This window comes from Canis lupus, chromosome 12 (assembly GCF_003254725.2).
Source record: "Canis lupus dingo isolate Sandy chromosome 12, ASM325472v2, whole genome shotgun sequence".
Classification (NCBI taxonomy): domain Eukaryota; kingdom Metazoa; phylum Chordata; class Mammalia; order Carnivora; family Canidae; genus Canis; species Canis lupus.
In genome coordinates, this window is record NC_064254.1 from 44,555,709 (window position 1) to 44,581,973 (window position 26,265).

The following is a 26,265-nucleotide window of genomic DNA, read 5'->3' on the forward strand; positions in this document are numbered from 1 at the left end:
TTTTCTCTGGTTCTTTGTTTTCACACATCCAAATTTTTCATTTCCTTTAGAAATTATTCCATGTTTCTAATGCTTCCTAATTTTTATCTCTAGGAGCCCAGTGCTCTGAATTATGCACCAGATTTCATTTAGGAGTTATTCTGCCCAAAGAGAGCCCATAATATAATAATATCTTTCCCATAATATCTTTTGAGGAAAATATTATTCTTTAAGACTCCAACACTGAACAGTGGAACAAAGCATGGGGTATTTCTTGTAATCAACACACTCTTACAAGTAAATACTTGATAGCATTAAAGAATGCTGATTTCATTAACTTTTACTAATATGAATATTCATAATTTAAACAACCAAATATAAACTATGGGCTATTTCTTATTAAGTTTCAAAGCTATTTAAGTGGTATCTTATTTTGAAGTAGATTTACTAATCAGAAGGCTGAAGAATATTACTAGAAGTTGGAAAAATACCCATGACCATATTAGCATTTTTATTAACTGAATGTCAAGAACTGTGAAGGGTCTAAGATCTTACCCCTCCTGCAAGCTATTGAGTTAGCTGGCCTGGTTTTGTGGATGCTGGCTAAAGACACGAGATTCCTGGCTCAGAGACAAATAACTTCATCACAGCACAGCAGGCAGCCTGGGGTTCATGTTCATGTTAGTTCCTAAATGTATTTCCTATTGTGACTCCAGCAAAGTACCACAAACTTAGTGGCTTGAGCAACACAAACTTATACCCTTGTAGTCCTAGAGCCCAGAAGTCCAAAATCAGTGTCAGTGGGCTTAAATCAGGGGGTCATCAGGGCTGTGTTCCACTTCAAGGCTTTAGGGAAAAATCCACTTCCTTGTCTTTTCCAGCTTCTAGAGGCTTCTCACACTCTGGCTTATGACCTTGTATCACTGCATCCTCTGCTTCTACTTTACACCTCTCTCTGACCGTATGCTTCTCTCCTATAAGGACCCTTATGATATCATTGGATTACCCATGATAATCTCTCATCACAAGATTCTTAATCATATCTGCAAAATCCCTTTTGTCACATAAGGTAGTAAGTATATTCACAAGTTCAAGGATTAGGATGTGGACATGTTTGGGGACCATTGGCCTACCTCATGGGATCTTCCATTTGCCCCAAAGATTCATGTGCATCTCACATGCAAAATACATTCACTTCATCCCAATGCCTCCAAAATCTCAATTATTACAGCATTGACTCAAAGTCCAACATATAGTCTAAATCTTTTTAGCTCAAAATTCCCAATCTCGTAATCTTTTTTTAAAGATTTGTTTTTATGTATTTATTTTAGAGAGCACGGATGGGAGGAGCAGAGGGAGATGGAGAGAGAATCTCAAGCAGGCTCTACTGAATGTGCCTGGAGCCCAATGCAGACCTCTATCTTATGACCCTGAGATCATGACCCAAGCTGAAACCAAGAGGTGGACGATTAACCGACTGTACCACCCGGGTGCCCCTCAGTCTCATCATCTTTATTATCTAAGTCAGGTATGGGTGAGACTCTGGGTATAATCCATCTTGGGGAAAAATTCTTTTTCTGTGGACCTGTAAAACTAGAGAACAAGTAATTTGTTCCCAAAATGTAATGGTGTGACAAGCACAGCATAATAGACATTTCTTCTCCTATAGAAGGTGACACTGGATAGAAAAAAAACAGTCAGTAGTCCTAAGCAATTTTGAAATTCCACTGGGCTAACTCCATTCAGTTGCAAGTCCTGGAAATAATTCTCTGTGGCTTGTGGCTTCGCCCTCTGGGCCTGTAGTTCTGCCCTTGCAATTATACCTCTTTTGCCATGAATGTATTTGTAACCTGTTTCCTGCATGTAGAATTTTGCGGGCCTGATGGCCACCTTTCATCTTGTCCTCTCCCTGTCCCTTAAAGCCCAAGTTGGCAGTGTTTCTGCAGATGTGGTATTCTCAGGAACATGATGAGCCACCTCAACATGTCACATGTATTCATTCCATTAGATAGGAGGTACAGAGTGCCCCACAGAATCATTCTCTCTTGAGGCAGGGACATGACCTTTTGTAACTCCAAGCTGGTCAGGGAAAGGCGACTTTTACCTTGACCAAGGGCAATTCCCTAGAGAAGGGAGCACTAGGGGGCCCATATCCCCAGCAGCTGGGACTGACACGCAGGCTAGTAAAGGAATCTGGCTGGGACACTACCATCACCCTTAGGAACCATAATGGATGACTTTTATTGGGCACTAAGCAGCCTCTGTGCTAACTTAATTTTTGTAACCCTACTCTGAGAACTCTCCACACAGAGGCTTAAATAATCCTTTTAAGTATGTTAAGTCAGGTTAATTGTTGCTCAAAATGCTGCAATGACTGCCAGTTGCAGTCAGCAAAGAAGCAAGAGTCCTTACGGTGACTTCAAAGCTGTCCTCCCTCATGCGCCAGCTGATCTCATCTCATCTACTGTTCTTCCCCTGGCTCACCCTGCTCTGGCCACACTGGCCTCCCTGCTGTCCCTTGGAAACGGCAGACATTCACCTACACTAGGGCTGTTGCACTGACCAGTCTCTCTATCTGGAACATTTTCCCTCTAGGTATCCCCTTAACCCACTCCCTCACCTCTTGCAAGTTTTTCCTCCAATGCCCCCTGTTATGGGTCAGATTGCATCCCCTCCCAACCTGCCAAATTTACATGTTGAAATCCTAACCCTCAAAACCTGAGGAGGTGACCTTATTTGGAAGCAGGGGTGTTGCAGCTGTAATTCATTAAGATGAGGTCATGAGGGTGGGCCCCCATCTAGTATGACTTGTGCCCTTATGAAAAGAGAATATTTGGACAGAGACATGCATAAGAGGAAGACAACGTGAAGAGAAATTGGGAGAATACAAGTCAAGGAGACAGGCCTGGAACAGACCCCTCTGACAGCCTTCAGGAGGAAGCAACCCCACTCACCCCTGACCTCAGACTTCCAGCCTCAGGACTGAGAGACTACAAATCTCTGGGGTGGAAGTCACACGGTTGTGGTGCTTTGTTAGAGCCCTAGCAACAAATAGCCCCCTCCTCAACGCTCTGAATGAAGCCCACACTGGCCATCCGTTCAGACCCAGTACTGCATTCCCCTAATTCCTGCCTAGCACCCCCCATCTCCTTGATCTCACTCTGTGTTTCTTCCTCTACAGTACTTGTCACCTATGTACTATGCAATTTACATATTATCATGTCTGTGGTTTCGTTTGTACTCCTCCTGCTAGAACGTAAGCTCTGCAAGGGCTAACTCAGTGCCTGAAACACAGTAGGCAGTCCATGAAGATTGGCTGCAGGGAAGGAAGGACTGTTCCTTTGACTTGCTCTACCGGCGGGAGAACTAAGGCTCTGGGAGATCCAGTATATAATATAGCTCAAGTGCACAGCTGCCATGAGGTGGCCCCAACTGAGTTCTGAGAGATCGAGAAGCTGCAGGTTTGAATGGTACCCTTTCTGTTGGTTAGTATTTATCTGACTTTTTTTCTGTCTCTAACTTTGACCTCTTTATGTGTTCTTTTTAACTTTCAATCTGGTTTAAATTGTAATTTTCAAATTAAATGTCTAAATGTATCTTTAAACTTGCACAATTATTGTATGTATTGTGATTACTGATGTTTAACATCTTATTTTGTGATTTCTATTTACTTTGCTCTGCTTTTCTCCTTTCCTGCTTTGTATCATGCCGTGGTCAAGAGCATGAGGTCTAGAAATAGTCTATTTGGGCTTGGTTCCATTATATGCTAACGGCAGTCTTAATCAGAATACCTAACCCCTCTGAGACTGTTTCCACATATACAAAAAGGGACAACCGCCACCTAAAAGTTTGTGAATGTTAAGTGATAACACATATAAAGCACTTAAAATAGTGACTGGCCTATTCTACATGCTCCATTGCTGCTCATTTGCTTTTATTCTCTCTTTTCTAAATTTTAACTCTAGTGTAGTTACTTTTATTCTCTTTTTAAACAAGTATTTATTTATTTATTCATTCATTTGTATGCTTATTTAAATCAGTATTTTGGAGATTACTCTTGAATTTTAATGAACATACTTGACACTGAAAGTTGAAGTCTGTTTAACCGCTCACTGAATTGAAATTATGTATCAAATGTTATATATATTTTGTTCCCATAGTTCTCTTTGGCTCTTTCAAAAAAATCGATCCGTTCTTTTCTCATGAGCTCCTGATTTTTTCATTCTATTTGCTATGTATATATATATATATATACACACACACATATATAGATTGTATATATCTATAGATACACATATATATACACACACATATATATATACAATATACAATATTTTTATTTTAATAATTTGGCCATACTCATTTTATGCTCTCTTTTAGATTGTTTCATAATTTTAGGTTCTGGAATACTAATTATCCTGGGGTTTTTTTGGGTTTGCTCCTTCTTTACAGCCAATGGATTCCAACTGTTCTTAATTGTGTGTGTGTGTGTGTGTGTGTGTGTGTGTGTGTAGTTGCATGAGCTTCCTTTCAGTGAGTATTATTTTTTGCCTATGATTATCCCATGAACCCTGGTTTTATAAAAATTTCCCTAGAGAACAAGTTTGTGTTGCTTATTCTTAAGCCCCAAGAGATTTGCTCAATCTGAAATTGTTAGTTTTAAATTTTTGCTTGGGGATTCCTGCCTCTCACATGGAGTATGAATTTGGATGGCACCCCCACATGAAGCATGAGCTTGGAGTTTATGGCAGCCTTTGTTTTTCTTAAGAGACCTTGGTAGAACAAGTTTCCTCATCTCTTTTCTGTGTCGGTGTATGGGGTTCTTGTCTCCCTCTCACTGAAGGGTCTCAGTAAAGCAGGGGAGTCTCTACATCTGGTATGAACCCCTTTTTTTCTGAATGGATATTGTAACCCACTTCAAGATGCAGATTAAAACCCTGTCCCCTGGGGTGCTGTGGTATTAGCTCACAAACTTCCCATTCCAGCTTTAAGTTGCCTGTTTATTTGTGTCATCTGAAAACTTCTCTTTTCTTCATGGTTAGTCCTATATTATTTTTGTTGTTGTATTTTACCCAGTATTACCAAAAATTTTACTTTTAAAAAGTATTCAAATTAACTGAGCTTACCATGTTTCCAGAGTCAAAAGCCCTAGTTCTCAAATATCAGTTTAATTCTTTTAAAAAATGCATTTCAGTGTATTTCTCTGGTGCAAATCTTTATCCTTTCATCTTTATCCTTTATCTAAATCTTTATTCTTTATCCTTTCATCTGTTTTGTCCATTACTTCTTCTAGTTTATCAAACATATAATTATTTTACAGGCTCCACTGAGGTTAGCTCCACTTGCTAACCCTGATACCTGGACCATCTGTGTGTTTGCGTTTACTAATGTTTCCTATTTTCATATTACCAATCATGTAGCCTTGGCATTTTGTATGTTTAGAAATTGTTTACTATTTGGCAAACATTGTGAATGAAAAATCTATTGATGCTACAAATGATGTTATCCTCTGTGAGAGAAGCTTCCTGTCTTCCTGTTAAGGCAGGTAGGGTGAGAGGCTGATCGTCATGCTCCAGTCAGGCATCAAGGGGGTCAGGACTCAATTGCTTTTTCAAAAACAACTTTGAGGTATACTTGACAAAATTATTTTTACATATTTAAAGTGTGCTGTTTAATACATTTGGACACCCAGGGAACCATTACCCCAACCAAGATAATGACTCTATCACTCCCAGAAGTTTTCTCATACCCTCTTGTAATCCCTTCCTCATCATCCTTTCCCTGGAAACAGTTGATCTGCTGTCTGCCACTATGTATTGGTTTTTATTTTCAAGATATTTATATGGATGTAATCATGTCATTTCCATTCTGTTTTGTCTGGCTTCTTCCATAATTATTTTGAGATTCATCTGTGTTGTCGTATTTGTCTACCCATTTACTTGTTGGTGGATATTTGTGTTATTTACACTTTTGTCTATTCATAAAACTATGACTATTTGTTTATGAGTCTTTGTACAAGCATGTGCTTTTTTAAAAAACATATTTATTTATTCCTGAAAGACAGAGAGAGAGAGAGGCAGAGACACAGGCAGAGGGGGAAGCAGGCTCCATTCAGGGAGCCTGATGTGGGACTTGATCCCGGATCCTGGGATCATGCCTTGAGCCAAAGGCAGAAGCTCAACTGCTGAGCCACCCAGGTGTCCCATGTGCTTTTATTTTCTTAAGCATGTAGAAGAGGAATGTCTGGGTCATACTGCAGATAGATGTTTCTTTTTAAGAAACTGCTGGACAGTTTTCCAAAATGGTTGTATTATTTTAAATACCTCACAGTGTGTGAATTCTGGTTGCTTTGTTTCTTTACCAATACTTTGTAAGATCTTTTTAAAATTTTATCCATATCTGTGTTTAGTGGTATCCCATGATGGTTTTCAATTGCATTTCACTAATAATGATATTCATTGATTATTTCACATGCGGATTTTTCATTTGGGTATCTTTGGTAACATGTCTTCATATCTTTGGTTCATTGTCTTATTGGGCGTGTTTATTATTGATTTTTGAGAGTTCTTCATTATGTATATAAATCCTTCATCTGATATATGACCTGCAAATAGTTTCTTTATTTCCTATAAGATTTATAGTTTTAGGTTTTATATATAAGATTTATGATCCATTTTGAGTTAATCTTGGTATATGTTGTGAGGTATGGATCAAAGTTCATTTTTACTTTGTGTATTAAGGTATCTAATTGTTTCAGCACTGTTTGCTGAAGAGAACCTTTCTTACTGAGTTGCCTTTGCACCTTTACTGAAAATCGGTTATCAATGTACACATATTGGCTTATTTCTGGATATTCTATTCTGTTTCATTGTCCTATTTGCCTATTTTATGCCAAATCATACTTCTTGATTACTGTAGCTTTATAATTTGTGTTGAAATCGGTTAGTGTAAGGCCATTAACTTTGTTCTTGCTTGAAGTTGTAGCTAATTGAGGTCCTTTGCATTTCTATACGAACTTTGGAATCAGTTTTTGGAATTTCCTTTCTTACATTCTGTTCTGCCAAAATTCCACCCATTCCTTAAGATCCATCTGTGAAGCCGTATTTTCCAAGAAAGCTTTCTGGATCCCAAGTGTAAGGAATTTCTTTTTCTTCCATGCTCCATTCACACGTCATAACACTCTAATTGCACTTGTTCATATTTGGCTATGTGTACTTGTCTGATCTTTCCTGCCATACAGTAAAACCTTACCAGGTCAGGAATCTTGATTTGTTCCCTCTCTCTGCTGATAAAGCTAGTTTTAGACTTCGCAGGTGTGAGCCCTGCATTAAGCGAGATCTGCAGAAGACATCTAGCTCATATCCTGCATATTGTTAAGGAGTCCAACAGATTTAGAATGGTTTATTTTATATATCTCCTAGTTCTCTCAGGCTTCATTATTCCTATTCCTAGTTCTGCACATTCAAAGAATAATGGAATATTGTCCAAATAGCAAAGCATATTCTAGTTGACTTATGAAAATTATGCAGTTATGTCTTAATCTATTGGTCACATACTCCCTCATCATTGAACTTTTGGGAGAATGTCATAGCTTTAAGGCTATCAATGATATCTTTGGCTCCTTAGGGCCGTGGTACCTCAACTCAGACCTACCATATTTCCACCGGTCCCCTCTGGTTCTACTCTAGCTCTCCACTGGGGGGAACTTGCAGTGATGCCCTTACCCTCTAAAAGCCTGTTCTCCTCAGGAAAAATTTTTCTGGGAGTATAATCATGTCTTTCTTAGGAGGGAAATTTAGCCTAGTGATCTGCCAGTATGGGGATATATTTAGTCTGATTTTGTAGAATCTAAACCGTTTCATACTTATTAGGAACAAATACAACGAGGAAACTGTTTTAGCACCTAAGAAGTTAGCAGCATAATTATATGAGTAAGGAAATCAGCTTTCTTGTCACACTCAGGCATTATGTTGATGTGATACTCATCTTGGATAACGGTTTCTCCTGTGAAAAATCTGAGGTACAAATTCACACTTATGAATGGCTTTTTCGTTTTCTCCCTTAGTCTTTCCATATTCATTACACCTGGTGAGATTATATAAATCCTATTTGTGGCACAGGACTAATGCTGCTTAAAGCATCATATGTTTATTTTTAAAAATATTTTATTCATGAGACACACACACATACACACACACAGAGAGGGGGGGGGGGTGGCGGAGACACAAGCAGGCTCCATGCAGGGAGTCTAATGTGGGACTCAATCCCAGATCTCCAAGATCATGCCCTGGGCCACCCAGGGATTCCCATGCATCATGTTTAAAAGGCTAGTAGACAATTTGTTAGAAGATAGAAATCCCCTTAATTCTCTTTTTCCTAAAGTAGAATCTTTGTTCACAGATAAAGAAAATTCACAGGGCAGCCCCGGTGGCGCAGAGGTTTAGTGCTGCCTGCAGCCTGGGGTGTGATCCTGGAGACCCGGGATCGAGTCCCACGTCGGGCTTCCTGCATGGAGCCTGCTTCTCCCTCTGCCTGTGTCTCTGCCGCTCTCTCTGAATAAATAAATCTTAAAAAAAAAAATTCACATTAAAATCTGAAATACAGTGATATAAAATTAAAAAGACAATTAACTATTAGATGCCATAAACACTAGAGCAGTTATGTACTTCTAAGCCTATTTCCATGACAGCTTCAGCTTTGCAATGATTTCTTTTTTAACAAAATCCTTGAGAGGCCTGTGTCACTGCTATCATTATCATCATTATCATCATGGAGCTGATTCCTCTAAAAGATTCTAGGAAAACAAAGAGATGAACAGGGGAGGTGTGTATGTGAGTGTATGTGTGTGTATACAATGAGAAATATAATCAGGCATCAGGCATTGGATGCAGAATATATGTTCGATTTAGAGAAGAATGTGATTTTGAAAACCTGGTGTGGTGAACAAAAGGACGTGGTGGGGGCGAGATGGTCAAATGGAAAGGAGGACGGAAGCCAAGATGTTAGCCTAGATGTCATGCTTGGATTAAGAGATGGGTTTGAATAAGAAGATTGTGATAAGAATCCTTCTCTCTGCTAACAACCCCCAAGGTAACTCCTCCCACCTATGAAAATGTGCTGTACATGCCAAAAGGGACTTTGCAGATGTTGGTAAGGATCCTGAAATGGAGAGATGGGAAGGGCAGCCTAGATTGTCCCAGTGGGACCAATTTAATCATGGGTCCTTAAAAATGGAGAACCTCTCCCAGCTGAGTTTGGAGTCAGAGGTATGGAAGGATGCTCAGAGAGATGCATGGTCACTATGAGGATGAAGGGAAGGGGGGCAAAGCTAAGGAATAGAGGTGGAAACCAAGGAGTGGCTGGAAAAATCAAGGAAATGTTTTCTCCCAGAGTCTCCAGAAGGAATGCAGCCCTGCCGATACCTTGATTTTAGCCCAGTGGAAACTGTTGCTCTGATCTACAGAACTGTAAGATGATGAATCTGGGCCGTGTTAAGCCATTACGGTTGTGGTCATTTGTTACAGGAGCAATAGGAAACTGGCAAAGGGAGTACTTGTGTAAGAGATTAGAGGTCTGGAATGGAGTGTGGAGAGGAAAGCTAGCTCAGACCGAGTAGTGCCTTGATGGCTTAAGGTAAGGGTTCTAACACCTAAAAACCAGCTGCGTCAAGTGGGAAGCTGGTATGCATCAAGCAGAGCCTTAGGAAAAACTGATCATGTTGTTTTGCAGGCTATTTGGAGGGGGGAGAGCACTGGGGAAGAGGCATCAATCCTCTTCGAGAAAAGTAAGGAGTTAAGAGGGTGACGGGTTTTAGTGGTAAAGATGGAATGGAAAGGGACAGGTAGATAGAAACATTATTTTGAAGAAATTGGCTACAGATTTGATGGCCACATCGAGGACAGTTCATCGATGTGGACTAAGTGTGTCCCTTCAAAATGTGTACGTTGAACCCCAATCCCTCAATGTGATGGTAGTAGGAGGTGGGGCCTTTGGGAGATCATTAGGATTAGATGAGGTGTAAGGGTGGCACCATCATGAATGAGATCAGTGCCCTTATAAACGTCCCAGGAGAGCTTGCTTTGTTTTCAGTTCTGCGAGGATTCAACAAGCAGACAGACCCCTTCAAGCCAGGAAGCAAACTGTCACCCACACACCTTGATCTTGGACTTCCCAGCCTCCAGAACTGTGAGGAATGAATGCTTGTTTAACCCACCCAGTCACGGTAATTCCTTACAGCATTCCAAACTGACAGCTGAGAACGCCTCAAGGTTTAGAACTGTCCGGAGAATGTTGAAACCCAGGGGAACAGGCAGCTGGTTTCAAACATGTTGACTTTTTTGAGAACAGTGGGTAATTCCAGCAAGAACTGGGAAGAGGGGCTGGCACTCAGGAGAGAGAAAAGGTAGAGAGGCAGGCCCAACCTTATCCTGTTGGTAGAGTGTAGACTTAGTCTAGGTATTGGAGGGAGGAGAGGGTTATATTTGCAGATGAGGGGCAAGAGACCAAAGAAGGCAACTAATTATTAAGCCCTGTGTATTAGGGACCGTGCTGCTGTGGAGGCTCTGATCCCAAGCCGGAATGTGCACCGTTATTGGTGTTATGGCTGTTATTGGGGCTCCATACATGTGGCCATGATAATGAGCTTAACAGGTAAGACGTGGGCATGCAAATATGTGATGATTTACACTTACTGCCCAGGGCTGATGTGATGTGAGTTAAATCGTCCCCCCCCAACACATGCTTCTTTCTACTCAGTCTTTTCCAATAAGCAGTCTCAATTTAACCCTGTTATATTCTTTCCCTCCTGACTTCACTTTTGGCTACCTCACAAATTCTTCTCCAAAATCCCTCCCAGGCCTTTCCCCAAGGACTTAAACAAACAAACAAACAAACAAACAAACAAACAAAAAACCCCACAGGCCATGTATAGTTTATCATCTGTCCCCTGCATTAAGGATTTTCTAATTGTCTTATCAGCACCCTGAGGTAGTGACCACTGGCAGGCTACCATTAAGGGTTCAAGTACAGGGGAGGCTTAATGAGAGTAGCTCCAGTGGGTCAGCCGCCTGCTGTGTTCTTGCCCCTTCACTTTTATGCTCCAGGGATGCTTACCTGGTACAATTGCACTAATTGTGTGTGTGTGTGTGTGTGTGTGTGTGTGTCTGCTTCTCCACAAAGTCTAGTCCATTTCTCTTGTTCCTGAATTTACTAACAATCCATTTTGTTCTGATCAAGCTCAATGCTTACCTTCCTCCTCTCTCCTAGAGAACAGATTTCCCCTCTGATACTGCCCTTCAAACATTTCTTATAACAATCCTACAAAGCGAGTGTGGGTAGGAAAAATGTTTCCTCTTAGTTATACTATTTAGGTGGTTGTGATTGAAGCTTTCAGCAAACCTGGAGACAAATGGACCTACTACTACTAGCAGGGAGTAAATAGGCTAATTAGGGCTGGACAGGTGCTGAGAAGGAACACATGTGCTTTTCATTTTACTTTTCTACAGAAACTGGATAGGAAGGCTCGAATTCATGGTTTCAAATACCAAAATGGAATTATATAGTAACTTGGGAGGTTTGGAAAATTTTCAAACTTCACTCTTCTCACCATTCACAGCTAAGGAGCTTTTTAAAGAAAGATGGCGTGAATAGCCACATTTACTATAAAGTCTTTTTTTTAAGATTTTATTTATTCATGAGAGACACACAGAGAGAGAGAGAGAGAGGCAGAGACACAGGCAGAGGGAGAAGCAGGCTCCATGCAGGGAGCCCGACGTGGGACTTGATCCCGGGTCTCCAGGATCACACCCCAGGCTGAAGGCGGCGCTAAACCGCTGAGCCACCCGGCTCATAAAGTGTCTTATTCTGAGTAAGATTACCTCTGATAATGTGCCTGTGGATCTGACCTAATTAGAGTCCTTAGTCATATGGATGACAAAGAGAAATGTTTTCACTTTCCTGGCATTTAGTCACAAATATAGGATATTTCTAACATGGAATGGGACCCTAATACCAAAGCCTGGATTCCCCAAAGTTGATGGGTTGATACTAGTTATAGAATTCTATTTGCCCAAAGTAATAGATTAAATCAGAAATCTCTGTACAGGGGATCCCTGGGTGGCTCAGCGGTTTAGCGCCTGCCTTTGGCCCAGGGCGCGATCCTGGAGTCCCGGGATTGAGTCCTGCATCGGGCTCCTGGCATGGAGCCTGCTTCTCCCTCCTCCTGTGTCTCTGCCTCTCTCTATGTCTATCATAAATAAATAAATAAATCTTAAAAAAAAAATCTCTGCACAAAAGCTGTGGTGGTAGCAGCAAGCCATATATCCTGGTAAGGTTCCCACCCTGTGGAAGCAGGTACCTTATAGCATTGTGAGGGCGGATGGAATTGGTAGGAGGGACTGATAATTTCTGGAGCTTATTTCTTTTTAAAGTCTTCCTATTCAAGGGGCACCTGGGTGGTTCAGTCAGTTATGCATTTGTCTTCAGCACAGGCCATGATCTCAGGGTCTCGGGATGGAGCCCTATTTTGGGCTCCTTGTTCAGCAGGGTGTTTGCTTCTACCTTTCCCTCTCGTCCCTGCTTGTGTGCACCCGAGTGCTCTCTTTCATAAGTAAATAAACAAAAAACTCTTTTGAATAGGAAGACTTTTTTTTTTTTTTTTTTTTTTTTAAGATAGCCAAAGTGATATCTTCTGTGTTATCATCTTAGACCCTTAGGTCAATGACTAAGGAATGGAGTATGGTTCCTGAGGTTTTTAAACTAATAATTCTGATAGCACTTAGGGATCTTTAATCTGTAAATAGAATTGAAAACCTGCTGTGTGCACAGCTTATTCTCAAAGTGAATACAGAATCCTCATCAAAATAGGATGTAAGGATGTAATAGGATTACTTTCTTCTGTAAGTAATAATTTATTTGATGTTTATTTCAGAATCAACCAGGTTTGTGCTTGGGTGCTTAGAATGAATGGCTAATGGATAGAATCATTAGGGATGGGTGTAATAGCTAGAATTTAATAGGTTTGCAGATAGAAAATACACACAAGTACACTCAATTAATAACCAAAATAGTTTATATTATAACTTAAAATAAACTCTTTCACATAAAAAAATAGCTACCTTTAATTAATGCTTTTTCTATTCTCTTAAAGAACATAAAAAACGTTGAACATTAAGACATTAATTGCATTCCTTATACTTAATTTCCACATTTCACATTTGCTACCCATAATTTCACCAAGATCAAGTACACCTGTCTTTTTACCAAGTATTTTACTTTTTAATTATTCAGAATTGCACTTATTGGTATATGGTAATTGAGCACTTGGAATATGGCTAGTCCAAATTGAGTTGTGCTGTAAATGTAAAACACACCAGATGTGGGAGACTCGTATGGAAAAAAAAGTAAAAATTCAATTTTTATACTGACATTTTAGATTTTTATAAATGAACCAAGTTAATTTCATTTGCTTCTTATCTTTTTAAATGTGGCTATAAGAAAATTGAAAATTACATGCGCCTTATATTACGTTTCTATACGATAGCACAGGGCCAGAACACTTGAAAACAAGGTGGCTACAGCTTTAACTTACCAGTATTTTATATACTATCTGCTAATGGAAATGGACATTGTGAAAAATAACAATCTGGCTATTTTTATGTATGCTTTTAATTTTTTCTAGTGAACATGTTACTTTTTAAATAAATATATACTCTATAATCTTAGACTTACAAAAAAGGACTAGAATTTAGGACTTGGAGCATAAAAGAATAAAACAAAGAATAAATCAAATTCCCTTATGTGTGAACTATCTTTTGCACTCTATATCACAGGTAAAAACTGAGGCACTCAGAAGTAGAAGCGGAAATCTGAGAGAACACAAGAGATCACTGTTTGCTGGTACAAAGTTGTAATTCTTGAAAATTACTGTGGAAGTTTTACTACTTGAGTGACTGTTGATCTGACTGTCCAAACCACCGTGCTCTCATTCTTCTCCATGTTTTCATGAGAAAGCAGAGCTGTTTTTCTAGCAATGAGGATTAAGAATACACAGTTAAAAATGGCTGAGTATGAGCAATTTTTTTTTTCTTTCCACATCAAGAATGTAAGTCAAGACCTTTTACAGCTAATTTCACTAGTTTTAATGATCTGACACAAAGGGACCCATCCATAAATTACTTAAAATGTGATTATGAATGATTTTCAGTAAAATACAGCATAATGTTTTTCTTACTGCTTTAGGGCAATTTATTTTGAAATGTTGCTTCTGTATTGTTTGCTTTTGGACAACATACTGGAACACTTGTTTTCAAGAGCCGCCTTCTGACAGTGGCACAATCCTCCATCTCCAGGCCTTTCTGTGAGCTCCTAGGAAATGCCAGTTTCTAGTAATATTCTGGTGCATTCACTTCATCTGCAAAAGCAACTGGCACAACCACTCCCTGCCGGTGCAGCTCTCGAAGAACATCTAATATCGAGTCTAATTCTGTGCGGAACTTGTCCAATTCACGATTCTTCAACTGTGCAAGTCTTTTCCATTTCTCGATTTCTTTGTTTTGCTCAGTTTCTACTACTTGGTGTGTCTGCTGTATTATCTGAAAAAAAAAAAATCACATTACTGTTACAGTTCATAGTGGGGGGAAGATTTAACAACCTCAAAGAGCTTAAGTGGGACAATGATGACAGCAGTAGAGAGGAGGGAGTGGTGGTGGGGAGCCTTACCTAATGGGCTTCATTGTGTCTGTCAACAGGCTTGTGGGTGAAGAAGGTAAGAAGTGGGAATTCAAATTCTGATAGGGAGGTTAGGGAGCTTTTTTTTTTTTTTTTTTTGGTTAGGGAGCTTTAATCTTGTCTTTATTCTTTTACTCAAAACTTAAAAATATAGCATTTAAAGCATCAGAAATTTCTAGTATCATGGTATGAATCCAAACACAGCCCCTGCTCCCCCAGATGTTGTTCCTCTTAAGAATAGCACTTGAGGGGCACCTGGGTGGCTCAGTCAGTTAAGCGTCTTTTGCTTGGGTCATGATCCCAGAGTCCTGAGACGGAGCCCCAACATCTGGCTCCCTGCTCAGCCAGCAATCTGCTTCTCCCTTTCCCTCTGCTTGTGCTCTCACACTGTCTCTCAAATGGATAAAATCTTTAAAAAAAGGCACTTGAGATGCAATCAAAAACAGTGCCAATATACAACATATGTCCTTAATAGACATTATAGCAGGGGAAATGATAAAAGCACACCTATGTAGCATCTGTCATGTGCCAGGCTTGATTTAGTCAATTTACACACGTTAACTCATTTAGTCCTGCCAACCCACTAGGAGGTGAATTCTATATATTTATCCCATTACCCGGTAGGGAAATGGGGGCACAGATGAGTAAAAAATAATTTGCCCAAGATTCATATAGAACTGGTTAGAGGTAGAGTCAGAGTTTATAACCCAGCAGCCTGGCCTCAGAATTCCCTCTTAACTACCAGTAGACTAGACCATTTTGCTCATGGTTTCAAAATTCTTTCAACTGTGAAATAAGGGTACCCTGTCCAGTAACTTATAATATAGTTCTTATAATTTCAAAATACCTCACCATAGGGGAATCATTAGTCCTAAGTATTACCACAAAAAGCTGGACATATGAAAACAGCTACCTAGGGGCAACAAAAGCAAGAATAGCTCATCTCTGAATATTAAATCTGTTGTACTTCAGCGATATAATTTTTATCTATAATTCTGTCTGGCTATAGAATAACTTCATAATCTAAAATAGAAAGCATTGGGGAAATATTGTATAAACAAGTATTTGAGTTACGGGGAACACAAAATGCTGTATGAGTTTTCAATTCTAAGTTTTAAACATACTTTGAAAGTTTTTGATGTCTATCGAAATTTGGCATTTAACCAATTTTTTTCCAGTTATATTGTTATAGTTGACATATAACATTGTGTAAGTTTAAGGTGTACAATGTCATGACTTGATACATGTATACACTGTGAAATGATTACCACAATAAAGTTAATATCTCACTTCATAGTTTTAAAATTTTGTTATGATGAAAACTTAAGATTTACTTAGTAACTTTCAAACATACAACAGACATATATAGATCAATGGAACAATTTAGAGCCCAGAAATAAACTCATGCCTTTATTATGCTAAGGTATTCCTTCTTTATCTAACTTGAGAATTTTTTTTTAATCATGAATAGATACTGTATTTTGTCAAATGCTCTTTCTGTATCTATTTAGATAATCACAGGATTTATATTTTTCAATTAATGTGATGCATCACATTTATTCACTTGCATATGTTGAACCATCCTTACATGCCAGAGATGACTCCCACTCTATCATAGCATATGGTCTTTTTAATGTACTCTTGGTTTGATAATATATATATTTTTTAATATTTACTTTTATTTATTATTTATGATAGACATAGAGAGAGAGAGAGGCAGAGACATAGGAGGAGGGAGAAGCAGGCTCCATGCCAGGAGCCTGACGCGGGACTCGATCCTGGGACTCCAGCATCGCGCCCTGGGCCAAAGGCAGGCGCTAAACCACTGAGCCACCCAGAGATCCCCGATAATATTTTTTTTTGAAAAATTTTGCATCTGTATTTATCAGGTGTTGGCCTATGGTTTTTCTTTTCTTGCAGAGTCCTTATCTGGTTTTTTTTTTTTTTTTTTTTAGATTTATATTTATTTGAGAGACAGCAAAAGCAACTGGACACAAATGAATGGGGGAAGAGGCAGGGGAGAGGGAGAAGCAGGTTCCCTGCTGATACAGGGCTCAATCCCAGGACCCTGAGATCTTGACCTGAGCTGAAGGTTGTTGTTTAAGCTACCCAGGTGCCTCCTTATCTGGGTTTCTTAACAGGGTAATGCTGGCTTTGTGAAAATAAGCTTGGGAGTGTTCCCTCCTTTTCTACTTTTTGGGAGAGTTTGGGAGAGTTTGAGAAGACTTATTTTTGTGGCCTACCATATTACCTATTCTGGAATATTTTTCTTGTGTGACTGAGAAGAATGTATATATTTTTTCTGTTGTTGAAGGAACTTTACTGTGTATGTCTGTTAGATCCATTTTATCTATAGCATTGTTTAAATCTCACTCTTTTCTTTTTTGTTTTTTATTTTTTCTTTTTTTTTTTAAATCTCACTCTTTTCTTATCCTTTGGATGATCTACCCATTGATAGGAGTGACGTATTAAAGTCCCCTACTATCATTATATTGTTGTTTATTTTTCCTTTTAGTTACTGTCTTATATATTTAGATGCTCTGTTATTGGATGCATAAATATTTACAACTGATACAGCTTATTGATGGACTGACCCTTTTATCATTATATAATTAGTTCTGTCTCTTTTGGAGATTTTTAGCTTAAAACCTATTTTTTTCCTGATATAACTATACCTATTCCTGATTTCTATAAGTTACCATTTGATTGAAATACCTTTTTCTATCCCTTTACCCAGTCTACGCTGCTTTTATTTTTTTATTATTATTATTTTTTTTTATGCTGCTTTTAGAGCTAAAGTCTCTTTTAGGTAGTATATTGCTTGGATCTATATTTCACCCATTCTGTGGTTTGAATGAAGAATTTAATCCGTTTACATTTAAAGGAATTACTGATAGATAAGGAATTACTATTGTCATTTTGTTGCTTTCTGAGTGTTTTGTAGATCATATGTTCCTTGCTTATTATAACTTGCAGTCATATTTTATGATGTGATGAGTTTTTGTAGTGGTATGCTTTGACTCCTTCATCATAATCTTTTCTGTAATTAGTATGCTTTTTCCTTGGTGGTTACCGTGAAGCTTACATAAAATGTGATATATTTGTAACAACCTAATAATTTAAGTTGATAACTTTGATAGCATACCTAAACCCTACATTTTTATTCCAATCCTAGCCCCAACTTTAAGTTATTGATGTTAATTTTAACATCTTTTACATTGTGTATCCAATAACAAATTAGCATAGTTATGGTTATTTTTAATGTTTGGTTTTGTAAATGAATTAGGAAGCACCATTACAGTATTAGTGAATCTGACTGACAATTTATTTACCACTGAGTTTTATACCTAACGTTCATAAGGTTTTTATGATGTTAATGGTTTCATTCTTCCACTTGACAAATTCCCTTTAGCATTTACTTTAAGGCTGGTCTAGTGGTGATAAACTTAATTAGCTTTTTATGTTTTATTAGAAGTGTTTCATCAGATGTCAGGAATTCATCAGGCTCATATAATACCCAGTGCTCATTACATCACATGCTCTCCTTAATGTCCATCACCCAATTACTCCATCCCTCAACCCCCCCTCCCCTCCAGCACCCCTCAGTGTCCTATGATTAAAAGTCTCTATGGTTTGTCTCCCTCTCTGCTTTCCCTATGATCCTGTTTTGCTTCTTAAATTCCACATATAAGTGAGATCATACTAGAGGGTATTATGCTAAGCGAAATAAGTCAATCAGAGAAAGACATTTTAATTTTAGTTTTATTTCTCTTTTCTTGGGTTAGTCTAGCTAAAGGCTTGTTAATTTTATCTTTACAAAGAACCAACTCCTAATCTCTTTGACCTTTTTAGTCTTTATTTCATTTATTTCTGCTCTGATTTTTATTTCTTCCCTTCTGCCAACTTTGGGCTTCATTTACTCTTCGCTTTCTAGTTCCTAGAGGTATAAAGTTGTCTATTTGAAATCTTTTTGTTTCTTAGACACTTAATGATATGAATCCCTCTATTTTTGCTCTATCCCCTAAGTTTTGGTATATTGTTTTTCCATCTTCAACTGTCTCAAAATATTTTTAAATTTCCTGACTTGTTTTTTGACCTACTAGTTGCTTAAGAGCATGTGGTTTCATTACACACATTTGTGAATTTTCCATTTTTTTTTTCTTGTAATTAGTTTCAGGTCATTGTGTTTGGGGAAGTTGGCCTGACCTTTCAATCTTAATTTATTAAGACTTGTTTCATGGCTACTATAAGATCTAACCTGGAAAATGTTCCATGTGAGCTTAAAAATGTGTATTGTTACTTTTGGATAGAATGTTCTATTTATGTTAATTCCATCTTATCTAATGTATTGTTTCAGGCCAGTGTTTCCTTGAAGTTTTCTGTCTTTAGGCACATGATCTTCTGATGTAAGTGGGGTATTAAACTTCCTTACTTCCTTGATGAGCACTGGGTGTAAGTGTTGAATACTAAACTGTATACCTGAAACTAATACAGTGTATGTTAACTAACGAATTTAAATAAACTAAAAAAAGAGTTCCCTACTATTATTGTATTACTATTTCTTCCTTTCGGTTTGCCAGAATTTGCTTTATGTATTTAAGTACATTTATCTTGCATTCATAAGTATTTGTTAATGTTATATATTCTTACTGGATCACTCCTTTATCACTATGTAATGACCTTTGTTTCTTATTACCACTTTTGTCTCATATAGCTAGCCACGCTTTCTATTGATTCTCATTTGTATGAAATACCTTTTACCATTCCTATACTTTCAGTCTGTTTCCTTATATCTGAAGGGAGTCTTCAGTAGGCAGCATATAGATGGTTTTTTTTTAATCCATTCATCACTTTTGATGGGAGAATTTAGTCCATTTCCATTTAATTATTGATAGGTATGTATGTATTTGCATTCTGTCAATTATTTTCTGAGTGTTCTGTAGTTCTTCTATTCCTTATGGTCTTCCTTTGTGATGTGATGTTTTCTTAGTGGTATGCTCAGACTGATTTATTTACTTTTTTAGTTTCAGGTATACAACATAGTGGTTTAATAGTTATTTACATTCCAAAATGCAAGCCAACCTTATGTCACCATACAAAGTTATCACAGTATTATGGACTATATTCCCTTTGCTATACTTTAAATATCTATGATTTAGTTATTTTGTAATTGGCAGTTTGTATCTCTTAATCCCCTTCACCTATTTCCCCAACTCTTTCCCCTCTGACAATCAGCAGTATGCTCTCTTTGAGTCTGTTTTTAGATTCCATATGTAAGTGAAATCATACAATATCTGTCTTTCTCTGACTTACTTCACTCAGAATACCCTCTAGGCCTATCCATGTTGTAGCAAATTGGAAGATTCCATTCTTTATTGCTGAATAATATTCCACTGTGTATGTATGTATATGTGTGTATACAAACACAAATACATGTGCACACATAGCACATCTTTAGCTACTCATCTATTGATGGACTCCTAGATTGTTTTCATATCTTGGCTATTGCAAATAATGATGCAAGAAACATAAGGGCGTATATATATTTTTGAATGTTTTCATTTTGTTTATGTAAATACCAGAAGTGACACTTTTATACTGTATGATATTTCTATTTTTAAGTTTTTGAGGAACCACCATACAGTTTTCCATAGTGGAAGGAAAACATTCCCAGCAATAGTGCATGAAGGTTGTGCTCAATTTAATTTTAGATTTCCAGCCCCTAGAACTGAGAACATTAATTTTTTTAAAATTTGTGTTCCAAGCCCAATTTCTGATATTTTGTTGTGGCAGCTCAAACAGAGCAATATACTGTTCAAGCAAAGCTAATTATCAGCAGAGAGGCTAATGCCTAAAATCGTCATGCCCTTACTTCTGCCATATTTAATTTCTATTACTTTACCTGTTTGTAGTATAGTAATTGTGATGCTACTAGTGCTGGGCATATATTTTAAATGATTACATTTTAATATAATTCTACTTCTTACAAACATTTATGAAATGAATATGGAATATGGCTTCCAAAGACCCATTCCCACAGTAAAATGCCTAACTTTTCAGGCAACCATCTAAGAACATGAAAGGTGCCTGGGTAGCTCAGTTGGTTAAGCATCTGACTTTAGGTTTTGGCTCAGTTTGTGATCTCTGGGTCTTGAGATCAAGCCATGCATCAGTTTCCATGCTCGGCTCTGAGCCTGCAGGAGATTCTTTCCCCTCATCCCTCTCCCTCCCCTGCTTGTGTGTACACTTGCTGTCTAAAAGAAATCTTAAAAAAAAAAAAAAAAAAAAACATGATACAAGTTGTTTCTCTATTATTCCAGAGATAAGATAAATTGATCTTTAGGTATTTGAAGTATAAAGTCTTTTTTTTTTTTTTTGAAGATTTTATTTATTTACTTATTCATGAGAGAGACACAGAGGCAGAGACATAGGCAGAGGGAAAAGCAGGCTCCTTACAGGGAACCTGATGTGGGACTCAATCCTGGAATCCCGGGATCATGCCCTAGCCAAAGGCAGATGCTCAAAAACTGAGCCACCCAGGCATCCTGAAGTTTAAAGTCTTATATGTTCTTAAAAGCTATACTTTTATTCCTAGTATCAATATGCAATGAAACAATTTAAGAAGTGTTGCTAGAGATAGCAATACTATAGTAAACTGGAGGTACTTCAAAGTAAAGAACTATACAAATCTGTAAATTTGTTACTCGACCTGTTGAAGTTCTTGCTCTCTTTGCTGATGTCTCATTTCCATCTGTTTAATTTTCTTTTCTAAGCCCATGAAATGTTTCATCTCTGGTGTATGGTTTTCTCTGGCTTCTCTTAATTCTTCTAGAAGTTTTGTAATCTAAAATTGAGGTATAAAATAAATGAAAAACTGGTAACAAGAAAATTTTTTTACCAGGTAGTCTTAAGAATGTTCACTATATTTTCTTTGTATAAAATTTCTCTCAAGAGGCTTAAGAAAGATATCTGGAGTTGTTAGAATAATGAATAGCTTGTATTTTTTATGCCTAGAAAATTTTTATTTTTTATAACAGAAGGCTCATCCTTGGTCTGAAATGACCTCATATTCCAAAAGGTTCCAGATGATTGGACCACCATCTCCCATGTTGCCAGTCTGATTAAAGCATTCAAAATGAAGGAGAGCACTGTCATTGGTATATTCAGCTTTACTAACACAGTGTCAATGTATTTAACGTGGTTGATTGATCTTAGGATTGAATAATATATTTAAAGCACCCTACACAGTACAGCACCTACACAGAAAGAGTTCAGTAAATATGGATCCTCCTTTTGTCAGTTCCCTATAATTCTCTTCTGGCTCTTATCATTTTATAATTTATAATAATTCCATAAGTAAATTTATGCTTATAAAAAAGGCAATATATTGAAATCTTTCTGTGCTGGCTGTTGTCTTAGGTCCTGAAGATATAGAGATGAAAAACCTAGTCCATCCTCATGGAGGTTATGGTCTAGTGTAGTACCTCTTTTTTCATACTACGGTCCACAGAGAAGATGATAATATTTTCATAGTGTCAGTATGTAAAATAGAGGGGAATCTAAGCAATCTTTAAATTGGGCTTGGTAAAACAAATGCATTTTTTTATAACCTAGAATTATAATTTGCTAATTGTTAGTATCAAAAGACAATAATTAACAAGCAAGTGAAAATGGCTAAAATTAACAAATTCAATCATGTTTCCCATGGAAACAGTACCTAGCAAGAACACTGATAATACTACAATAAATCCAAAAAACAAAACTCAAAAACAAAACATACTCTTCTTCCTAAGTTAGTTTTAAAAATGTGAAAATACAAGCAAATTAAATCACGTGCAAATATAAGTAAATCTAAGTATTTAAATATGGGATATCCCTGATGATATCATCAGTGACCAAAGAAATTTGCAGACTTTAATTGGGATGCCTTGCAGAAAGGTCAAGGAGAGAGGCTCTATAGAACATGCTGTAGTGATGAGTACTAGGCATAAAATCTTATCCATCAAAAACAATGATTGCTAAAAATTATAAAACAAAAACTAATGATTGCTGAACTAAGAAAGTTGTAAGAGGCACTTCAACTTCTATAAACTTTTCAATGACTGAAAAATGATTTTGAGTTTGTAGTAAGACAACCTTTTCAGTCATCGCTATCTTATGATCCACGAATAATCCATTCCTGGTATAACAGCTGGGAAATTCTGGTTTAGTCAAGAAGTAGTCAGGTGAATGAGAATTCTAATACGATATGTTGTAATGGAGAGATAACCAAGTAGGTGATAAGTAGGTAATACCTAACTGGAAGTGGAGTTAAGTTGTAGATTCTTATCCTGACGCAGCTGTGGTTGAATAAAGTCTTAAAGGACAAGTAGTAGAGTCATAAATGATCATGTGCTAGCTGCTATACTAAGTACTTTACAGATATTGCCTCAGTTTGAGCCTTACACTTGTTTACATTTCTGATTCCCCAAATAAAATGTAAGCTCCATAAGGCCAGGGATTTGTCTATTTTGTTCTCAGTATTCCTAGTACATATGTGCATAGCAGAGATAAATGTTTAATAATTATTCATTAATTAATGAACTCACCAATGATTAAACATTAGTTTATAAATTATGTAAATTCAGAAATGTGTACTTAGACAAAAAGTAGGAAAAATTTCCCTTCATCTATGCCTACTTAAAAGTACCTTTAAGAGTACACTTGAAGTGAATGTATATATTTTTAAATCCTTGTATTTTAGTGAATTTATCCTATGGAAGTAAGTGGATACATAAGCAAAAGTGCATGATCAAAAATTATTCCTGCTTTTTGAATGCTATTAAAAAAACTGGTAACTACCTGAATGTCCAAAAATAGGGCACTGGTAAAATAGTAATTAAGAGCCTGGAACCTAGAGTGAGGTTTTGGGTTCTAATGCTGGTACTTTTTACATGTTGCTTGAGAACCTCTGACAAGTTACTTCATTTTTCTTAGCATCAGTTTCTTCATCTAAAATGGGGACAATAGTACCTGCCCTTTTGGGCTATGGTGAAAACCACACAGAGCACTTGTCAGTGCTTAGTTCATACTTAAAATGATGTTTAGTACATACTAAATATTGATGGTTATCATTTATTTTGACTATTATGGAGATATATACAGACAGGAAGAGTGATGTCACCAAGGTGGTGACATAAGTAGTTCTTGAGGCTGTTTTTCCTTAAGAACTATTTATGGATTAGATACAACTGAGAGAATCTTATGAGGGTGAGGCTGAAGCAACCCCCTGCATCACAGAGACCAAGACAGATGACATCAGAAGGCTAAGAGGAATGGCCACCTGAAGGCTGCATTGCCTCTCCCTCAGGCCCACGCAGCACAACATGGAGAGGGCTCCCCCTGAACCTACTACCATTTCTCCATGGGAAAAGAAAGCCTAGGTTGGCATCCAGCTCCCCCAGTGTTGTGGGTCACTTTTTGGGAGGCCCAAGGGCCTCACCCTGAGGGGACTGATGCCTTGGAATTTGATTATGATGGACATGTGGGGAAGGGCTTGTAACAACTGGCACTTAGGTCTTGGCAGACTGAGTTCATACTTGTAGTGCCCAAGGAGTGATCCCAACTAGCAGCTTTGGTCATCTATAGATCCAAGTTTGTGGTGAAATCTGACCAGGGAACTCAGTGGATCTGGTCAGATCTGTGTGACTGAGGTCCTCAAACAAGAAGATCTGCCAGCCCCGAAGCTGCGACTGCACCCACTCAGGCAGAAAAGCTAAGTCATACTTTGGCCTACTGCTGAGTGAATACTGCAATGCCGCCTGACTAGAAAGCCCAAGTAGAACACCTGAAAAGCTGGGTAGCCCAGCAACACTAGAGCAGAGTCTGGCAGTTAAAGTTGATTAGACTGAAATGCAATGGTATATTCAGCCAGGGAACTTGGAGTGCTATCCTAGAGCCTTGCTTAGAGAGCAGGGAACCAAGCCAAAATTTTTATTCAACTATATTCAACCAGTGGTACCTACTTTACCCCTGACCTCAGACATTGGGCAGTAGCCTTGGCCATAAACAGACCCTAAGAGCAAGCGCCACCTGCCCAAGGACATCACCACTAGACACATCCAGAAACCCAAACTGAACTGACTGGTGAAAGCTGTTCCTACCAAAGTGAACCTATAAAGTCTGGAAGAGGAGACCATTTAGTCAAATATATCAATACCATTCAAAGGAATCAAGGATGAGAACAATCTGGTAAACATGACATCACCAAAGAAAACTAAGAAACAGATATCTATGAAATCTATGACCAAAGAATTCAGAATAATCCTCTCTGATAACTTGTCTGTGTTCTTGTAGTTCTCTAAACAAAATTAAGAAAACATAGACATAAAAACCATAAAAAACTCCACAAACTCCTAAAACAGAAATCTCAGAGCTGAAAAATACAAGGACTATACAGAGAGTGTCAATAGCAGACTCAACTATGCAGAAGAAAACCAGTGATTCAGAAGACTGGTCCTTTAAAATTAAACAGAAGAACAAAAAAAGAATGAAAAAGCCTACAAGACTTATGAGACACAATCAAAACAAACAATATCTGCATTGGGGTAATTTCATAATAAGAGAAGAGGACAGAATATATTTAAAGCAATAATGGCTGAAACTTCCTCAACTTGAGAAAGATGGAAACAAAGATCCATGAGGCCCAGGGCATCCCAAATAAGTTGAGCCAGAATAATGCTATACCAAGACACATTATAATGGTCAAAAGTCAAAACAAGGAATTTTGAAAGCAGCAAGAGAAAAGAAATTACATTCAAAGGAATGTATGTCCTTAAGATCACTGGAGGATTTCTTGACCAAAACATTTCAAAACAGCAGAGAAAAAGATAGATTTTTCAATATTTTGAATATGCCATCAGCCAAGAATTCTAAACTATCAAAACTGTTCTTCAGAAATGAAGATTTTAAATCACTTTTTTTTCTATAGAGACTGAATAACAACAAGCAGTCAAAAAAAAAAAAAAAAAAAAAACAACCCAGGATTTGCTACTCTTAAAAAATATGTATTATGCTTTTTCTTGTGGTCAGAAAGGGACAGGGATTTACCCTCCTTTCTTAAACAGAAAAACCAGATGACATCTGAAACAACTGTTTCCAAACTGTAGCTAACAGCACTGTAGGACTGCGATTTCTGAGGGTAGGGGGAACATGCAGCCTGCCCAGAGGCGGTTTCAAAGCCAGTGGAAATGGCAGCCTGAACAATTCCAGGAGCTCCCACAGGGCTGGGAAAATGAACTATTCCCACCAACCTGAGAGAAAATCCTTTTGAGGGCTCTCAGGTTATCAGTAGTGGGAATAAATAAACCCTCTTAAAACAACTGTTATAAATGTACTGTACATTAAAAGGCAGATGGCAATTATTTTATTCAAAAAATGGAGTTTTACTCAATTTTCCAGTAAACAGGCTTGAAAATCATGTGTTGCAGCTTTTCTAATTTGAAAACAGTTTAGCTATTCTTAACCTAAGAACACTGTAACTTGACTAAAACTGACCTTTATCAGAACATATTTCCTTTT

The 26,265-nt window shown here is 37.8% G+C and overlaps 1 protein-coding gene across 9 annotated transcripts in view; it reads right to left on the reverse strand.

Moving 5' to 3' along the window:
• Window positions 1–13,030: 13,030 nt before the first annotated feature.
• Window positions 13,031–26,265, reverse strand: part of CEP162 (centrosomal protein 162) — a 91,388-nt gene continuing 78,153 nt past the window's right edge. For all 9 annotated transcript variants that reach the window (XM_025444449.3, XM_025444452.3, XM_049092327.1 and 6 more), the window contains 2 exons: window positions 21,416–21,550; window positions 13,031–14,570 (listed from right to left, as the gene is read on the reverse strand). In XM_025444449.3, coding sequence (XP_025300234.3) covers window positions 14,361–14,570; window positions 21,416–21,550 — 345 coding nt within the window. In that variant the 3' untranslated portion in view covers window positions 13,031–14,360. The remainder of the gene's footprint in view (window positions 14,571–21,415; window positions 21,551–26,265) is intronic.